The sequence below is a fragment of the Rhopilema esculentum genome, chromosome 8 (assembly GCF_057945365.1).
Source record: "Rhopilema esculentum isolate cy_ngs chromosome 8, ASM5794536v1, whole genome shotgun sequence".
NCBI lineage: Eukaryota > Metazoa > Cnidaria > Scyphozoa > Rhizostomeae > Rhizostomatidae > Rhopilema > Rhopilema esculentum.
Window position 1 is genome coordinate 7,585,148 of NC_142822.1, and position 20,934 is coordinate 7,606,081.

Consider the following 20,934-nt stretch of genomic DNA (forward strand, 5'->3'; position numbering starts at 1 on the left):
TGACTGTTGGTCTTACAGCTCCTCCGCACTATTCCTTGTTGAATCTTGACTTAAAGTTACATCAGGTACAAAATGTCGGTGGTGAGGTTCTCTGTTGCGGTGGGCCTCGTGGCCGTTTGTTTATACTTCCTAAAGATATATTTTGGTGGTGGTGTTTGCAGAGATGAAACAAGGCTTGATGGTAAAACAGTTGTCATTACTGGTGGAAATACTGGCATTGGAAAAGAAACAGCGATAGATCTTGGAAAGCGTGGTGCAAAGGTCATAATTGGATGCAGGAACAAAGAGAAAAGCCAAGCAGCTCTTGCCGATATAAAGCAAGAAAGCGGTAGTGATCTTGTTTATCTGAAGATTTTAGATCTTGCTTCGTTTTCTTCAATCAAAGCATTTGCTGATGAGATCATCAGATCTGAAACAAGGCTTGACATTCTTATAAACAATGCAGGGATAATGATGTGCCCATTTACTAAGACAAACGAAGGTTTTGAGTCACAGTTCGGGGTAAACCATCTTGGTCATTTTCTGTTAACCAACCTGCTGTTAGATTTGATAAAGAAATCTTCTCCAAGTCGCATTATTAATGTTTCATCGAAAGCACACTCATATGTCCCTTCGATAAATTTTGAAACACTTCACGACGAAGAGAGCTACTCTCGAATAACATCGTATGGAATAAGTAAACTTGCTAATGTATTGTTTACAAGAGAATTGCACAAGAGATTGACAGGCACGGGTGTGTCAACCTTCTCCCTTCATCCAGGTGCTGTCAACACAGAACTGACAAGGCATGTTGTTGGAGATATTGGGGAGCTTTTTCTCATACCAATAAGAAAGATTTTCATGAAAGATTCAAAGGAAGGTGCACAAACTACAATTTGCTGTGCTGTTTCAAATTATGTTTTGCCGCATTCAGGGGAATATTTTGCAGACTGTGTAAGAAAAGAATCATCTACAGCTGGAAAGAATTTGACTTTAGCTAAAAATCTCTGGGACTATAGTGTTAGGGTAACTAAAATTGAATAAAGTTGCTATCTATATATCAATAATAATAGCATCATGATTTTTAAATGAGAACTTTATATTTCAGGATTTGAATGGATTCAAATATTGTGTTGGATTTGAATTGCAGCAGTATTTCTGAAGACACTATAATTTCTGACTTTTTTTACTTACAGATGATCTACAACTTGTTTTTTGCCTTGCAATGTTGTCTCCTAGTTTGCATTTGTTGCTACCTAGCTTTCAAAGGTAGTTTGGTCATATCAGACTCTTGCGCCAACCTCAGACTCTTGGATGTGGGGTGTGAGGCCCTAACCACTAAACCATTTTCACACCTAATTTGGGAGTTTGGGTGTGATAGATCTCTTCATGACACTTTAAGAATTTTCAAATTTTTAATTTTTGTTGAATAAGGAGTTTGGGCATGTTTTTGTTCAAGCCTCTGGAGGTTTCTGGGGCAAGCAATGATGCCAGAGCTTAGGGCCATTGGGGGCAGCTGCCCCCTTGCCCTTGCAACATTTTTTGGCCCTTTTTCTTGATGCTTCACTCTCCTGCCCTGAAGCTCTTTCGGCATTTCTGGGGGCAAGGCCCTTTAAGACATTTTAGGAACCACCCTTTATTTTGGCTGTATCTTCTTTAAGTATGCCAGTAATTGCTGGCACAACTGTGGCATTGTATTTAACAATGTTGCCTCATGCCACTGTGAGCCTTCAAGGTACCTTCAAGAAAATAAGATTTGCAGCATGCAGTGCCTGAAAATGTGTTGGGTTTATTCTAATAATCAAAGAGAAACTGTGTATGGAGATATTAGACAAAGCCAGCAGGGTTTGTGTGTGTCTTGTGTTGAGCCTTTTGTATTAAACGCCACCCTCTATTAAACGTTTATTTTGTAATAAACGCTGCAGCATTCTTTAGAGGAAATATGGTATGTTCGAAAATGTACAGACACAGCCAATGAGAGAAATTTGCCAACAGATTAACAAGCAGGGTTCGTAAAGTTATGGGTAAGAGCCTGTGCTCGAGTGGCCTTATATCAGCCAATTTATAACAAATTCAATTTATTTTGCATATTTTTAGTCTTTCAGGTTATGGGATCGAAAGAGAAAAATTCTGAAAATAAATTTTTGTGACATCATCACTTTGGTACTATATACTAAAATGCCCACAAAAAATCCATATTTTCATTGGAAGTTTGTTTGAAAGCCACAATGGGCACTTGGGTAGCGCAGTTACTAGAGAAAATGGCACAGATGTTGTAACTCTCTTTTATTAGATTTTGCTAAAATATCACAGATTACCTGTCCAAGTATCATTTCAGACTAGTATATCAATATTATATTTGCAAGGGTAAACTGATTCTGTTTACACTTAAACGTACCCAAATGTGACCCTAACCCCCCCCCCCATCACTTGGCCATTATGGATATCATGTAATGTAGCTTTTGGCAATCTGCCAATACCACCATCTAATATAAACAATTTAGGAGGGACTGAAAAGTTTTAAAGATGACCAAACATTTGTTTATCTCAATCAATCCACGTAATTTACATCAACCACAGATAAAGGGATTTAGTAAAGGTGGAGAGGAGGAGGGGAGGAAGGAGCAGAGGAGAAAAAGGGCTTTTTTCTTTTTTTTTTCCCCCTGCAGCTCCTCCATTTTCCCCTTGCAGCTCCTTCCACCCGCAGTCGCTTTTCTCCCTTTTCCCCGCCTCAATAGCCTCTGTGAAGGAAAGTATTAAAGTAATAGAGGTATGTGTTGTAGGAAACTCGGGAAAAACAGTTTGTTATTCCTCAGACATCTCATTGCAAAATCTACAAAATGGTCACGCTTTCAACAAAACGAATTATGCTGCACAATATCACAAGGAAAATTATTACAAGCTTTGCTAGAACCAATTTTCATCTGAAACAATTTACACCTACTGGACTAAACATTCTAATACAACTATCGATTTGCTATCAAAAATTCATACTACTTCTCGAAACTATTAGCAGAATAAACTGTTCTCGTGTTTAACATCTTATCTTATGTTAAACGAAGAATAAACACTTTCAACCATTAACAAAATACAGTAAATCCCTGCAAACAACACCTGACAAACATACAGACAGTCTTTCTCTGATTAAGCACCTTTGTGTTAAATCCCCTCAGGCCTTCGTCGGAAAGGCGTGCGATCGCATGCGCACGCCCTGGCACACGCCTACAGCTTTCGAGGAGTGCAAAATGTCACACGCCTTCTTTTATTCTGAGAGCGAAATTCTCTATCAATGATTGGTTTTGTTCGTTTCGAGATGGGTTTAAATGTAAATATTTCCTTGGTACAATTACTTAGTGCCGCTTCAAAAAAAGCTTAACACCTTGTCAGGATTGCGAACTAAATAGAAAATTTTGATATAATTATAGGACTAATCTACAGTGGAATCCCGATAATATGAAACCCGGCTAAGGGCCCCTTTTCAACCTGACAAATTTTCAGATTTTTATTCTAAATGGTATTGTCCCTGAACCATTTATTTCTATGAGGAGGCCTACATGCAAGGCATCATCAACAAAGTTATCATCACTGTAGACCCTAAAGACCCTAATGCAATAACCTTTGAACCTGGGATCCTCATGTGCAACCTGCAACAAGATCTAGCAGCATCTAGCCTGTATGTATCCCCACTTGTTTCAATCAGGTCACATTGTTCAGCGATGTGATCGAAATATTAGGAGCTAGTCGCATGCTAAGAGCTAACTCTTGAAAAAGCAGGTTCTTCTTAGCAGGGATTTACTGTTTGAAACAAAGTCACATCACAACCCAGAAAATAACACAGGACTTCCCCCTCGTTTAACCCTAAAAACGTGTACATATTTCTACAACTCCCAGTTTTAAGTAACAATATCTTAATTGTTCAAGTTGCTCAGCAACCTTAGTAATGGATTCTATGAAAACTTGAATCTAGGACTCCCAGCAGCTTATATATTGCACAAGCCACCAAAAACGAAATTTAGAGCCACATAAAAGGAAATTGAGAGTCACCCGCATGTATATAGAGAGAAGAGGATATGGGGAAGATAATCTCTACAGTTTCTAAAAAATGGCTCTGTCGTGTCTATCCGATGCAAAGGCTCTTTCGAGTAATATTAAACACTCAAAGCTCACAACCGCTCACAAATTTTGTTGATTTATGCATTAGTAGCAATTCAGTAACTCCGATGGAACTGTTTGGCAACCAGAATTATTACGGTGCAACTCACTACAAATGAAGACACAAAAATCGTTAAATTTTCTCTCCCGATTAGCATGCAGTATTTCCATTATAGGTGAAACCTCTTAGGCGCAAAACACTAGGATCAGTTATATCATCTTGTTGGAACTTTGCAAAAAATGAAAAAAGGAATTTTTATCAGTTTCACCAAGTTAGTTCCCACTTCCGACATGGTGTTGGAACTCGTGAAGCGAAAGAACAATTTTTATTTGACAAAAAACATTAATACACAGCAGTCACTTCTTCAAAACTCCTTCTTGGCATCTTTTCTAAAACGCGCCTGACGTTCTCGGCATGTTCTGCAACACGCTCTTTTCTGATGCCGCTGCGGTTACCACTGCTTTTGCCCGTGTTTGAAGCATTGCTCTCGGTCCTTACAACTGGAGCTTTTTCGCTCTCTTCTTCCAGGTATGAGCCATCATGATCGCTGAAAGTCAAGTACATTTAGGAAAAAACAAAAATATTTTGAGATCATCTAGACTCTTGTCGCCATGAGTTGGTGCACTAGTCTAATCTTGATTTTTTACCCGCTCGTTTTATTTTAAAGTTTGAGGAAGAGGCGATAAAAGTTGAGGTTTGCCAAAAAAAGCGCGAAAATGATTTGCTGACGCCATTTCAACATTGTCGCAGTTTCTAGCGTTGTTTGGTTTACATGCGACAAATTTTGCAAATATTTTGAAGTTTGGTTGCAGAATTTTAAAGTTAGTTCCGTTCATTTTATAACTGTATTTTCCAGGCAGGGTAAAATATTGTTTTTTGAACATTAGGACTTCGAGGAAAAATTTGTAAGTTATTCAATACCTCTTGAAACAAAGGAATTTTTTCCGACCGCTTTTATTTTCCACACGTCGCCATAGTAGTGCACCCCCAGGATCGCCTGTAAAGCAATAAGTGTACGGGAAGAAAAAATCTAGAGGGGCTGCCCTACAAAAATTCTATTGCTTACCAAAAAATTTTGCCAGACTAAGGGAATATTATTATCTGATTGGGGTTGATTTTCAAACGTTGGGGGGCTACAGTATCCTCCCCAGCCCAGCTTATATCCCCTCTAAACATCCCCTTCTACAGGATTTAAAGTATTAGATGGAGATAAATATATGTAATTACATTACAAAATAGTTGACTGTTCTGTTTTATGCTGTTAATTAAATAGTTGCAAATTAAACAAATTCCTACACGTCTTTGTAGCGATGTGAGCGCATTTGATTTTGGCGCGTGCACTAGTATGGCGAGGAGCCTACATTTCTTTCGCACAGTGTTCTTTATGTTAATGTTGGTTGTACGGAAAGCAAATTTCAGAATAATTCAAAACATCGTTTAGAAGACACACCAAGGTGTCTTTTAATAGCGAGTAGATTTTTTCTAAACTTATTTTCAAACAAGATAATACGTATTTGATAACAGTGCACCAACTCGTGGCAACAGAACTCTATCTACATAAAAAATCTACAAAAGAATGCAAAATAGGCAAAGCCCATTGAGCCGGGTTATGAAGAAGCAGTGTTTCACACTGTCATTAAAATTGTAAAACTAAAACAATCGGCATATCCTTTACTTAAATTGTAATATACCACTACTTTGACTTGCTGTAAAATTTGATTCGACAAAAACTATTTGGTAGTATATATCTAAAAATAACAGGTGTAATGTCCCGATTTCCTTTGTCGAAAATATTCAAGAAATAATTGTTGGTGGTGAGACATATGGTTTTGAAAAAGCAAACATTTTGAGATATACTAAAACTTTTCGTCTAGAATAGTTATCAAAAATGTTAACTCAGAAAATTGATATATACATCCAGCTATGAATTGGATCGAAATGCGAGCACATTGCAGGAACAAACAAACTTTAACTTCGAACCCAACCAGCTATTTTATTCATTTAGCTTTTAAAACCATTTCTATTCATTTCTTTGAGATAACAATGTATATACAATAGTGTTGAAAAACTGTTTGTTATACAAAGTTCTTAGTTCTTGTTTTACATCCCCGGCGCCAATATCAATAATCTCCCAACAAGACTAAAGATTTTGATAGGTTCTTTCTCTTAGGCACATAAAACTTTCTATACTATGAAACAATAGCCAGGTTTCTTCCAAATACTTCGTTCGTATGTCAAGACAGTATCAATCCAATTAATCTTATCTTTCTACCAATCTTAGTCAGTCTACTTATCTCATAAGACTAAACCTTCCAAGAATATTGCGTCTATAATGTAGACAGAGAAACAACTGGTTCAATCGAGCTTATGACTCACCCATTAACGTCTTCGTATATGGCCAGCGACATATATCGGTATAACTCTGCAGTCGATGGCGTTTTCTGTTGATCCGCACTTTTTGATTTAATACTGGTGAACTTTGGTGAAGGGCTGAATACAGGGTCAGCACTTTGGAATTTTGTTCGATTCTGTGATTGCTGAATTCCTGTAAAATACATGTTATGAAATCATTTATAATAGCATTTGTATCATTAATACACCATTAAACTGTAATATAGTTGCAGGAAAATAACACTGTCTTTGTGAAAACCATGTTGACAAAACCTTGAATACTCAAACTCATATTTTCAGTTAAGTTGCAATTCATGATAAAATCTTAAACAAATGGAAAGTGGACGGGTACCTTTCTTGGTGTCTCTTGCTTCATTTCTTATAACCGGCGTTGAAATACAATGCTTGTAAAACTCCATTTTCTCCTTTTCAAACCCTTCTCTCTAAAAAAATTCAAACACCAAAATGCCCAACTTTAGAAAAAGTTTACGAAATTAAGGGAGTTGATGTCAAGGTGTCAACAACTACAAGGATGTCACACGGGTACAGGATAAAAAGGCACTGTTAATTAACTGTTTAAGTAATATGAATTAGCTTGAAAACCGTTTTATACAAACAGGTAATGCATAATCAAGGGTTAAGACCACAACAACTTCAGAAAAGGTATCAATTCCTTCCAATTTAACTTCCCTTTGTTAAGATTAACAGCAACATCAGAAATAGTATTTATCTGGCCAATGGTCCAAAAACTCAAAACCCTCCTACAGAAACGAAGGAAGCGTGGCATTTCCTTGGTATGGCATTTCAAATTTTTGATGTGGCATTCATCAAAAGCTGCTCAAATTTTGTCAGGACTCGGATTAACAAAAGATGTAATTGTAAGGAAGTGAGATTACAAAAGTGTTCCGTTTTCGTTATCCATATTCCCAGATTAATCAATTGGCTACGGTTTCCTACCATCATTTGGTTGCTTTTGAGGGCGAGATCAGATATCAAAGTCGAGGTTGGGAATTTTGGAAAAGTAATATGGAAATTCTTGAAATTCTGTGAACAACTTTATAATTATGCTTTACCAAATATGTATTAAGTGTTTAAATATGTTTGCTTTAGTATAACAAACAACTAATCTATACAAATGAAGGTTTCTACCAGCTTCGACGTGTTAGGCAAATTGAAATAACATTGAGAGACATCCTTTTCTCAGGCACCCAATTATTTTCGCTGATCAGCCCTTTTATCTTGCGGTTTAATTTCTACCCTCAAAATATGAAATCAGGTAGACGCATCACATTGTCTGTAAGTATGCGTCCTGGCTTTAAACAATAGGAATACAATCTATCGTTGCCGTAAATCCGTAACCACAATATCTTCACAATTGTACCTTACAGTATACAGGTTGTAACAGAGACATGACCCAAGCAAAATCCATTTGATGTCACTTTATTCAAACATTTGAAGCTAGCACTATTTCATCTACTATTTTTGACTACTTGAGCACAAACTTGATGCCAATTGGTCGTGCAAAGTATTTATATAGATGTAGACTTAATCAGGGGCGGCGCCAGCCACTAACAAAATTAGGCCACGCCAGAAAAGGCCTGTTTACCAGCAATGAACGCCAGTTTTGCCAATAAGAAAAGCCCATGACCAACTTTTCGCTACGTAAAGGCAGGTTCAAAATCATAGGATAACATCACGAAAAATACACTGCCAAAATATTACCCTTCCTAAACCTTTTCTCATCGAATAAACCGATCCAGCCGAGAATTGGGGGGGGGGGCGTGTCCCCCAGTTACCCCCCCCCCGTTGGGCCACTTAATACTGGACTTTATAATCTTCATTCAAGATCTTGGTCACTTAAGACAATCTGAATTGAATAAAGGGACCAGACTTCATGTGACAAAACCGCCCTAGGAGTACATATGGCTTTGTGGTAAAAACCAATATAACTTATAAATGAAGCATGAATATAGGTTTCTGAGGGATAGCAAAATTGCTTACGTCTTGAGCTAGATTCAAGGCTAGTTCCGTGGCTACTTTTCTTTCATTCAACAGTTTTTCCCGTTCCTTCCTTAATTTCTGCTCTCGTTCTTTGATAGTATCATCGCCCTGTAGAAGAGAAATTTCCCATCAAAACACGAAAGTGCAAAATCAGATCTTTGGGTAGGGAATTCTAAGAGATGCATTAAGAACCTGAACAAATCGAATATATGAAAGTCATTCAGCTCAAGGAAAGATATCACTAAATGTCTTCCATACTGAAAAGATACCCTATTTGGTTTCTTATGATTGCTGTTATATATAATTATGATACTTCGCATAAGGCACCAAATGAGCACAAAGCGAACTTGTCCTCCTACGTGCACATCATTATACAAAAAAGCTTACAAGAAATTAACCTTGCAAATTAAAAGCAATGCATAAAACTTCGATCAATTAAAAAAGAAGGCTGTTTTGCACAAAAATTGCAGATTAGCCATCATCGGAGGAAACTCCTTTAAAACTCCGTTCTAAAATCTTTAAAAAAGAAAGTGCTTACCCTTAAATATGTCTCTATTCGCTCCATCATGGTGTCATCTTGTAATGACTGTAAGAAAAGAAATCAGGAAATGACAAAGCTGACTAGCTGGGTGCAAATGGATAGCTCGCTAATAGTGGCATCAAAACAATTGAAAAGTGGAAACAGCTAGCAACTTTAAACGTGTTTATTTGCAAAGCCAGTTTGATGAGAAATATTCAGGCTTGATGGCAGGCCTATTGTTGAGTAAATCAGAAGAGGAAAAACCGGATGTAGAATGAAGACAAAAAGATTTTTTGATGAAGGAAAACATGCATAAAATCAGTTTGCCATACCTTTAACAGTTGCTCTTGCTTGGAAATGATTGATCTGTAATCGTCGATTTGTTCTTTCATTGACGCAATCTGCTGTGACGATGCTTCAGATTCTACCTGGCTATCATTGTCTATTGGCGAAGAGCCTAGGGTATAAAGACATTCATACCGTGAGAGGCATTTTAAGCTGTTCGAGCTGCCTGAAGACAACGACTATAGCGACTTTTCTATACGACGACGACGATTATCGTAACTGTTCTATACGACGACGACGATTATAGTGACCTTTCTATACGACGACCACGATTAAAGTGACTTTTCTATACGATGACGACGATTATAGTGACCTTTCTATACGACGACCACGATTATAGTAACTTTTCTATACGATGACGACGATTATAGTGACCTTTCTATACGACGACCACGATTATAGTAACTTTTCTATACGACGACGACGATTATAGTGACTTTTCTATACAAGGACGGCGATTATAGTAACTTTTCTATACGACGACGACGATTATAGTTCAAAAATAGCATCTTTTAAATCTTTAGTAAAATTGAACACAGATCAGAATCAGGAAACAGATGAAGCAACTAGCCATGATGGTATGGTTTAGCACCAGCTTTGGGTCTATATTTGTCACCTCCTTAAATGAATGAAGGCGAGAAAATAAAAATCGCTATACTTTGAATCCTCTTTAAAAGCACGGGTCTGATGAAACAATGTTGATTCCTTCAGTAGAAATGTTTATTCTTGCAATTTTACTTATATTGTCACAGACAATCATGCAATGTTGATATTAATTATAGAATGTAATTGGGGAGTCGACATGTTATAAAAAATTTAAAGATCTGTTAAGGTGTTCCAAAGATTTCGGTAAGGACAAAGGCTATACAGAAAAAAGGATAAGAATCTTTCTTGTGCAATATCCTTGTATAGATGTGCGTTGCTGATAAATTTTTTCACCTTTTGATGAATTTTGTTCCAGTTTTTCTTTTAGTTGTTGCCATGCCACTCTAAAATGGTTTTTTACATCTAAAACAAAGAAGGAAAGTAATCTAAAAAACATGCAAACTTACACCAATAACTTTGAGATGCTATAAACAGGCTTGAAGATTGGAGTTTGTCACCAAACTTCTGGAAATATGGTTGAGGAAAGACAACAACAAAATACAATCGGTATGTGGCTGGCAGCCCTATAATACCTGACTGAAGTATCTTCACACATTTAAAATTCAGCAAGCAATTTCTACTAGTTCAGTTTTCTACAAACCAGTCATTTTGAAATAGAGATTGACCTAACTTGACTTTAAAAGCATTTATAAAGAAATGAGAGTAGCAATAGATAAATTCTGCAGGTCTTTGATAAATCAAATCTGAAACTAATAGCAAATCAAATTCAAAAGATATCCAAAGAATTCGGAAGGCTGGGAAAGGGCAAGGTTTGAGATGAGCAAATAGTAATTTCAATTTGGATATGATAATATCTGCATAATATGGACGATTGTGGTTGTTTCGACAAATTGTCGAGAGAAAACACAAGACACACCAATTGATCACAGCAAAACATCACAATTTCTCTCCACACAGCAAAAATTTACTACAAAACGATCGAGTTTTAGTCATGAGACCTGAATACACCAAAGACAGGGCCTTATTGCATCAAATTTTTTCAAAATCTGTCAAATTACTCCGATAAAGATATTTGTATAGAGGGCCTGGAAGCTAGAGATTTGTCAAATTAATCTGATAGATAATGTTCCGTGTAAAAAAATTTAAAGTGGTAGAAGCTGACAATACCCTCTCCTACAACGTGGAACGGCATTTGGAAATGGCCATCATCCAGCAATGGTTTTTCATCAGTGTATTCCTAAAATAAAAAATTTTTACTAAATACTGGCTGCCTCCTTCAATATCAGCCATGTGCAACTTTGTCCAAGTGCATGTGTGTACTTTTCCTTAAATATGGGCCGCATTTACAAAGGAGTTAGGGAAGGCTGAAAAGCATCAAGTAGCCACTCAAATCAGTTTTCAATCACCCAAGTGACAAACGACAAATATTCATTTACCGAAAATATAGTTGATAGGAAAAAAACCCTGGATTTATTGTTATTTTAACAGGAAAATTGTGAGTAGGGGAGAGGTACTTATAAGGAAAATTATCTCATCTTAATTTCAAAACAGCCTCAAGAACATTTACACAGCTCTTTCTAGAAATCAAAAGAATAAAGATCGAGAAATGAAAAGATTTTGTCGATATAAGTAAAATCAGAAGAAACATATGAATAACACTTAAAAGTAACAAGATATTGCTAAAATATTTATAAGCGACAATTCTGCATAATGCTTAGACCAAATACAATAAAAAATAAAAGACACATATTTACTTCACTCTGAGAGCATTTCTCATAAAACGCTGCAAAAAACCCAGAGTTATTTACAAAGTATTACAAAGTTGAGATTATTGGCACATAATTCTACACGACGATCATTTGTTAGGAAATGGATAAACGATAGAATCGGGCTTAATCAAAACTCACTTCATTTCCGTCCTTGCAATCGGCAGTTTTCTGTGCTACTAACGAAGACAGTTCTTTTTGAATATCTGCTAAATACTCCCGTAGTAGGGTGATTTCCAGGGTGAGTTCCTGTGAATGAAAATTTCGTTAACAATAGATAAAGATCCTATTGTTAGAGTTAAACTGGAGATACCCATGGCAAAATCATATGTTCGTCCTTGTTGTAAACATAAAAATTATAGTCACGTGTCAACACGGACACATCCGGTTTATATGGTGCTTTGATGAGTCAATATTCAGTAGCTGTTAAGTAGGGCCATTGATATTATCGGTTGATACTTGATAAAGACATTAGAAATAGTCATTTGAATTTAACTTGCATTATAAATAACTGTTAGGCTGCACACAAAGTAGTATTTTCCTGCCTTTACACAACCAGTATACAATAATCTTATGGTTAGCTCTATTTCTACAACCTACCTGGTGTTTTTCTTCATAATTTGAGATAATACGTTGATACATTTTTTCTTCATCTCTGAGAATCAAAAGATAATTAATTGATTTTGGTGATGGTAATGAGTCCAGTAATAGTAAAACTTAAAAAAAAATTCATCAACATATTTATTTATATACGCTATATGGTGCATAGAACAGAAAGATTCTAAGTAGAGTGCACAGCATTGTCTATATGGCACCGAGCACTTTACGAGACCGGTAAACAGTAATTTTCATTATTCATAAATAAATATACTATGTTTAGAAACTTACTATGATCCGGCAATTACTCTTTTCAGGAGAAGCAAGTTGATCGAATTATTGAAAATACGAAATAACAAACATGGCCTAGAGAAGAACAATTCAGAAAAACGCGCTTGTTCTATTCAGGCAAAAAACCATTCTAATAAGGCTTTTACTATGATCACCAAATAGTCAACAAATGTTTGTTTATGTAATCTCACTTTGGTGCCATGACCCGCATATATCCACATACAAAGCAGAAGCTTTCTTAATACCTATAGAACTTACTTTCCACCTGTTTTCCATAGTTTTCTTTTGCCATCAGCTCTCTGTATTGAATTCAATACTTCCATCCCCATTCTTTTCTCCAATGTTTTATCAGTTAATAGCTAGAAAAGGCATCAATTGAGCTTTATCAACCTAGCCAAACTGGTGCATATTGAAAAACACTTCAGATATTAATTACAACGAAGCAGCTGTTCCAACAGAGTATGGATTACTTTCCGTTTTATCTTCGAGATAAAACTCTAGCAATTCATTCATCGAAGACAAATCTCAATTCATCCAATACTAATGCATTAACTGACTTTTCTATTTTCCTTCAGCTACCTACCACGACGCAAGGCTTAAACAATTTTCACTGTTCCTCATCCTCGTGAATGTAGCTACATCAGGCAAAATTGAAAACGGATTGCAAATATCATAGCAGCTATATAAGCCTTACACTAATCAGATACCTTAAAACAAAACTACAAAAGTACTATGATCATATTACCATGCCAAACTAGAAGACATATCTAATATGGTGTCTGGGAATTGTGAAATGGTGTCTGGGAATTGTGAAATTTGTGGCGTAGCAAGAAATTTCTTTGTTCTTTGGCAAATAGTATTCTCTGCATTCATAAACATATGATCTTGATAAAAGCCGAGTATACAAAATGAAAAGTTATGATTATATCTGTCTTTAAAAAACACCAGCGTTTTTCTAATAGAGTTGCTGGACATAAAAAAGGCTACGTGATTCAGTGAGTGGCAGCAAATGTGTTGGCAGGACGCCATTTTGGAATCATTGGCTAGTGCAATCTACCTGATGAAGCCTTTCCTTAAGTTTATGCATTTCTTTTTCCCTGCGCTTTGATTCGTGAATAAACTGTTTGTGTTTATGTTGCATGTCACTTCGCATCTTTTTCATCTGAAATACGAAATCAGCTGTTAAAATCTTTTACAGTTGAAGTTAAGGAACACTTTGCACATGCCCTGAACTTGCTGGCTTTTAATGCTTGGAGATCCTAGCCCAAAATGCTGGTCTAGAAACGACTAAACCTGCCATCAAGTAGAGAACTCTGGGTTGATGCAATGTAAAAACAATTTAAGAGAACCACTGTCCAGTAATTTTACAAAAAAGGTACTGGAATAGGATGACACTGTAATCCTCCTTCCGTTTCTCTAATTAGGAAGGAGAACATACGAGGAGATCAAAGATGAACAACTGAATTTCTTAATCTAATGCATTGCTTATCATAATAAAAAATGGCTCCAACTGAAATTGTAGTACAGCTGATAATAATATCTCGGGTTTTCATAGACATTGATAGAGCAAAATGAAGGAATGTGGGAATTTATTATTTCCTGTGTCACTTTATCATTACACTGCAGTAAAATCCACAGATACGTCTTAGTTCAAATGCATATGTTTATATACTTTTTAACCGTGACCTACAAATCGTTCTCAAGGATGTCAAGTTCATTTTCGTGATTGCAGAGCGTTGACCTAACTGCCTTACTTTCTAACAGTTCCTTGCCACAAAAGCGATGCTTTGGACAATAGGCGCATCCCGAAAGGAACACAGACATCGAGCATAATCCCCTGGCACTTCTAAAAGCACCCAGTGTAATAAAAAGATTCAAAATCTTAATAGAGATTAACTGTTATGATATTGAACAAAATGCACTCTACTTGAATGCAGATTAATGGCAACAACCAGTATTGTTCTTGTATGATTGGTGAACAAACAGTCACTTGGTGATTGACAATAGTCTTTTTGGACGTTGTAAATACCTGGTCCTGTGTTTATGAAGCTTAAACCCAAAGCATAAACTCCGGCAAATAACACCATGTGACATTGTTTTTGGATAGAACATGTTTTATTCATCTTGGTCATCTTGTTGCATGTTATTTAAGTTGTTTTTTGAAGATGATTCACGAAATTTGAGTTCCATCGAACATTTGGCAAACGCAGTAACTGCAGAAAGCTGTGCAGCACCACTTGTTTGCTACAAATGTTTCGACATTTTTTTCAATCAATAAAACATCGTCCAACAATTTCTGACAAACATTGCTGCATAACGTTTTATAGATGTCTGATTCGTCAGGTCAGCCTTTCACTTTCATTATCAAAATGAGACCAATCACTTCAAAACAGGTCCTAAGTCGACTAGATAAAAAATGTTTACATTTTTTTCTTTGTCGACAAAAGGAGCCTTGGAAAAACCTTCAAAATAAATTGCTACGAAATACTAGCACCTGTTACCTAGGAACCAGGCTCCGAATAACCTCATTTTCCTATCGTAAGAAAAAAATATGCACTGGTCCATTTACCACGTCAAAATCAAACTACATAATCAATTTGTGTAAAACTCACCTCTTCGCGCTCCAACTTTCTCTCCTGTTGCAACAGCTTAAACTGCTCTGTAAGCCTCTTTTCTCTCATTTGGCTTACACATATCTCACGTTTAGCAGCCTCAAGTTCCTCCTATGGAGACAGGCATTGGTATAATACAGAGCAGCAAAATGATTGATACACTATTATGCATATTTCAATTGCCTTGCAGAAGAGAAACGTAAAACTGAAGTTGATGTTGCTACTTTCAAACATAACAATACCGCTACAAAGTCGATTCTCATGGCCAAATCTACTCAAATTTCTCGATATACAGATATTGCCACAAGATGAAAATGACAAGTAAATTTCTCGAGGTTTCCGAAATCATATAAGCTTAAGACATCAGTCACTGGGACCTTTTGTCCCTTGGTAAAAATATTCTGCTCGGTGGGTAAGGCTTCTTTTTATAGCACCCCTTTCAATAAGAAGTCATGAATCAAAGGTGTCTTCTCTAATATACTTTGTAAATAGATCGAAGACTGTCCGTAAACGGATTTCTACATGTCATTAAAATAAACACAAATAGATGTTCCATGAGGAAGGTCATGTGATCTCACTATGATTCTATATACTTTATGAATTGATAGCCGTCTTAGGAAAATCGGGTATTCACATCTCCCTTCGTATGGGGTCGTCATAATCATATGCTCAAAGACAATTTCAGAATAGAAATATCGAAGCTCCTGAATGGCGTTTACAAGTAAAACATGGTTTAACATGGGTCATAAGCTTGAGCTAAAGGGACTGATAGGTAGAGCGCTGATACTTGCAAACAAAACCAACTTGAAATCCGCGTGAACATGAATCTCAATATTCATAGAAACTATCTGCTAAGCTTAACGTTGTTAACAATGATACCTTTAATCGGCTTTGGGACTGCAACAAAGCATCGTTGTCTACCTCAGAGCGGACATGCCTGTGAAGGCAAAAAGGAACATTATCTCTCCCTATGCGCATGCAGAGTGATAAAACCCAATTCCACACTGAATGCGATGTACACTACTATCAAATTTCATTTAAGTAATTCAAATACACTATATATCCACCAGGCAAAATTGCCTAATTTTTTAGGAGGTTGTGGCTAAACCTAATTACAACGCTTACAGCGTAAAACTTAAGGAATATTCACAATGTTAAAATATAGTAATTTGAAAAGTCAAAAGCTATTTGCTGTGTAACTTTCATTCAAAAGTGAACAAAGAGAGGGCTACTTAATCTCGTTTTTCTAGTTTATTCAAATCTATTTGTCCACGAAATGAGAATGTTTTAGGCAATTGCTCCTTTTCGATAATGGAGAAAGTTCGTAACTTTTAGAATATCACATATTTAGCTTCTCCCGAGTCAGGTTTCTTTTGTATGTTTTGTATGTATGTTTAATAACTTCCTTGAACGTTACGATTGCATCCCCCCCCCCCCCCAATCAGAACCATAAACTTACTTAGCCTCGAGGTCATCCCTAGCTTTCATCTGCTGTTTTTGAGCCTTTAGAAGATCGTATGCCACATTGATAAGCCGAGACAGATCAAAACGTGCATCTGTTTCTCTGCCTGCAATAACACCCTTGGGAAAGAGAGTTTGAAAGCCAAGCGCCATGAATTCCTAGAATAATATGTGAGAATTCATCATAAGGGTTGAAATAGAAGCATGGGTAAAGCAGACAAACCAATCGCAAGAATTAATCGTTTCGAAATGTTTTTGACAAATCGAAAAAGTGTTAAAGAGTTTGTGAATAAAAATACGGTCACAATAGCTGTCTGCTCGACGGACTCCAAGGAGTGCTTGCGGAGAAAAATCGATGAAAATGTAGCAAATAAGAAACACCGCAATGCGACGAGAATGAACAACAACAAATACACGTAAATTAATGGAGGCTAATATTTCGAATATTAAAAGAGTTTGCTTGTCACATTACAGTTAATTTTATCCAAAAAAACGGTTCAAATTTGATGAGTTATTTTGAATCAATTTCATGCTTTTTTAATTCTAAATAACTTCACATATGTCGTTGAATATTGAACATTGCATTGCTACGAAGCAAGGAGTTACTGAACCCCTCTATAATTTGTTACTTCGTTCATCGTGGTTTCTTCTTGAATGTTGTAAATGGAGAGGGGGTAATCATTCTATGAAAAACTCGGAAACTTTTGGAAAAAACCGTATTGCTTAATCGGAAAATCCTTTTGTTTAATGAAAATCTTGCACGCTATTTGCAAGAGTGAATTGCCCCTCCGTAAATGGCATTCGTAGCAAGGACTAGATTCTACATTTTTTCTCGCTGCAAATGACATGAATCCTGTAATGTCAGTACCTAATTGCTGTGTTTGTTAAATTTTAGGGTTTATAAAAAGGACTGAAATTTGCAGTGTAACTGTGGAGTGTCATAGCATACGAATGGAGGAACTGTACAAACACATACTTAACGAAAAGACTTTGCAAAACATACATTTGGACAACACTGGGACCAAGACACACTACACAGGGAAAAAATGCGGAGTAATAAAAAAATCCCTTTATGGTGATATAAAAGGCTGAAGGATCCCTTCTACCCTCTTTCTATCTTACAAACACAATGCTGTCAACTCCTTCCTGATACCAGTCATGGGCAGGCAGTGAGAAAGCCATATCATATTACATTCCTCCTTCACTGATTGAAACAGATGGCATTCTGTTTGGAAGGAATCTGTAACTTAGCAACATTCATTAACAACTAGAGGAAAATTGAAATTTTGATTGGACTTCCTTGAAGGGAAAACCTCCTTGTACAAATCAATGAAATTGAAATGCTAGCAACAAGCTAGTTGCACCCAATAAGAATTAAATTCATCATATGGTCTGTAATACTTGGCCCTATTAATACTTAGGTTAAAACCCAAAGTTGTTTGACATGGTGGAGTATTCTGCTGGCACTTTGCCCAAATTTCCAGACAAGACAATGGGGCCTCAATATAAAACAACAGAAATGGGAGATTATAGGAAGTTCTTTTGAATATGACAAAGAAAAACTTTTGGAGAGCAACTTTCATGACTGATAAAAGACACATAAACAAAAGAGCACAGAAAACGGGAAAATTACATGAAAATGGAATGATTGCTGTTAATCCCACATCATATTTATTTGATTATACAGGGCATTCATAACATGTTAATTCAAACAGTGCTTACAACAAAAGTTTGAATACCTGATTAACCTTTTAAAAAATAATCTAAAAGAATCTAAAATGTCAATCAAAGTCAGCCATGCTAAAAAATATGCAAACAGGTCCTTTGTCTGTACAGCTGTACATTAGTAACCGAGATAAAGGATATAAATAAACAAACTGCAATGGCAAGTTATTCACAGATGACTAGATGTGTTGTTCTCCCTTGCAGTCAATGCTCAGATTAAAAAATTGTCATTTTGAAATTAGTATATACTGAAAACTTCATATAGTTTGGACTCCACGGTTATGATTTACTATGTATTGAATATCTTGATATTTCGAAAGTTCATTTCTAAAATATCAGTGAAATGTAAAGAAAAAGCTAAATTTTGAAAATTGTTATTTGTAGCCTGCCTGGCTGTCTTTTCACAAACTAACTTCAACATGGAGATTCCAATTTTATGATCTTTTTGGCATATGGAGATATAAAATTGACATTGCTAACTCAAAACTAAGAACAATATGAAGGTTGCAAGATGAATGGTATGTTCAATGGAAGACTAAATGAAACACACTCAGTGCCTGGTCAGGCAGTATTGAAATTAATCTAACAGCAATGGAAATTTTCTGATGAGGATTTTTTTTGTTACATCTTCACAATTGAAATGGTAGCATTCACAGATAAATACATCACAAATAAATATATTCATTAAATAAAAAATTCAAATAGGCAAATTGAAATCCAGTGGTGATTATAGAGAGAACTAAATGTTAGCTTCAAAAGCATTTTTTAAAGATATTTGATCTGAGATATCTTAAAGTTATCAGGTTCTCTTGCCTTGGGTAAATCAGAGAAAAATAGTTTTAAAGAAATCAAAGCTCCTTGTACAAAAATCTGATGCTTTAATAGGCAGATATGGTTAGGACTTGGAAACAATGTTGCATGTTCCTTTGATAACACTAGTTTTGTTTCTACCTTTAGATAAAAGGAAACACATTTTGCCAAAATGTTAGCTGTAAATCTAATGAAAATACTGATTCTCTCTTTTATCTTTCAAACCTCTTATGACCTATGAACACCGCTTGAATGTTTGAATCTTTGCTTCAAATGTTGTGACAGGGAATTGGTGCTATATTCTATTGAAAGAATAACTACTGCTAAAAATGAAATTCAAGGTTTAAAGGTTAGATTACTTAATAAGGTACAAATTTATCTTCTGCAAATGCTAACAATGAAAACACCAGAGAGGACATGAATTACAAACTGATCTTTTAGGTCTAAATCAGTAATTAAATTTACTTGCCACCATGCCAAAGAAGATAAATAAGACAAGTTTTCCCCTACAAAACTTTACTTTTACAGATTTCAAGATAAAGGTGATTTGCAGTAATGTGGTTTTACACTGCATGTATTTGCACCTTCCACATGAAATATTCATTGCCTTATGGATTTCTAATGTTTCGTTTCATGAATTATTCAATTCTCCTTCCACACCTTAAGATAAACTATTATATGTTTTATCACACAATTGTAGCAAAATTACTATGTTGCTAAGAAACTATTTAAGGTAAACAGGATGTGCTTAAATTGGAATCTTCTGTACAGCTTTTCTGTACGCAAATTTGTTTAGGAAATAGTCTCGCCCGATTTTCCAATTAATAAAGTTAAAGAAGATGCTAAATTCAGGAACATTCAGCAACCTAGTCAAACACTGCATTTTCAATTCATAAAATAAAAATCACCACCGACAAAACCAGCATTTTATCGGGAAACCAATGTTTGTTTTTCTCAATTTCCAATGTTTCTATACATACCAGGTATGTACACTTTAATTAAGTACTTTTAGTAGTTCTGCGGCGATTGAGACAAAAGCAAGCTAATTTTTCGGTTAAAGGGTGAATGTATAAACCTGTAACGACAAAGTAACATTTTGCGTGACTCTGTGCCCGCTACTTGCATTGAATTTGTACCTCAAGATTACCACAGAGCACCTCTTGTCAGGTTAGAGTACCTTGTCCAGGCTTCTTTATAGAAACAATAAAATATGGATTTATGAATACCTGATTCAAAAACCGTAGCCTGCTATCAACGTTGTTTCTTGTACAAAACTTCTCATCCTGCTCTCCAAGATGCGGCGGAGTGTTAAAAATATCCATGCCATTTAGTGCATGCACATCCTCCTTATCTCCAGTAAACAAACTTGGCCTAGCATGATATACTTGTTGGCTTGAAGTAAACGCTGTCAAGTCCCAATCAGTGACTAAATCGTTGTTATTGAATTCATTCATATTTATCGTGCAGTTTCTGGTCTTCCTGTCACCAGGCAATAGCACAGAATGGCCAACTGCGATTATGGTAGACGCGCTAATTCGTTTCCCTCGATTTCTTCGTTTACAAAAGCAAACTTGTGCGCCAGTGCGCCTGATTGGAAACATTAGGTTCCAGACTCCTATCATGTTAAAGAATTCATAGGGTTGAAAGATACTGTTGAGATTGCAGCACACTAATTCT

At 36.1% G+C, this 20,934-nt stretch overlaps 2 protein-coding genes across 2 annotated transcripts; one reads left to right on the top strand and one right to left on the bottom strand.

Moving 5' to 3' along the window:
- Positions 1-25: 25 nt before the first annotated feature.
- Positions 26-1,186, top strand: LOC135695116 (retinol dehydrogenase 12-like). The gene has a single exon (XM_065214083.2). The coding sequence runs from the start codon at positions 73-75 to the stop codon at positions 1,021-1,023; it is 951 nt and encodes a 316-aa protein (XP_065070155.2). The 5' UTR covers positions 26-72; the 3' UTR covers positions 1,024-1,186.
- A 1,594-nt stretch (positions 1,187-2,780) lies between these two features.
- LOC135695114 (afadin- and alpha-actinin-binding protein A) lies at positions 2,781-20,842 on the bottom strand. Its single transcript, XM_065214081.2, has 16 exons — positions 20,484-20,842; positions 16,721-16,881; positions 16,141-16,198; positions 15,262-15,372; positions 13,707-13,811; positions 12,908-13,008; positions 12,362-12,416; positions 11,903-12,010; positions 11,163-11,232; positions 10,329-10,397; positions 9,377-9,501; positions 9,063-9,110; positions 8,525-8,632; positions 6,876-6,966; positions 6,509-6,677; positions 2,781-4,679 (listed from the first exon to the last, which is right to left on the bottom strand). Exons 1-16 carry the CDS (start codon positions 20,709-20,711, stop codon positions 4,475-4,477), a joined length of 1,812 nt encoding a protein of 603 aa, XP_065070153.2. The 5' UTR covers positions 20,712-20,842; the 3' UTR covers positions 2,781-4,474.
- Between the last annotated feature and the right edge of the window lie 92 nt (positions 20,843-20,934).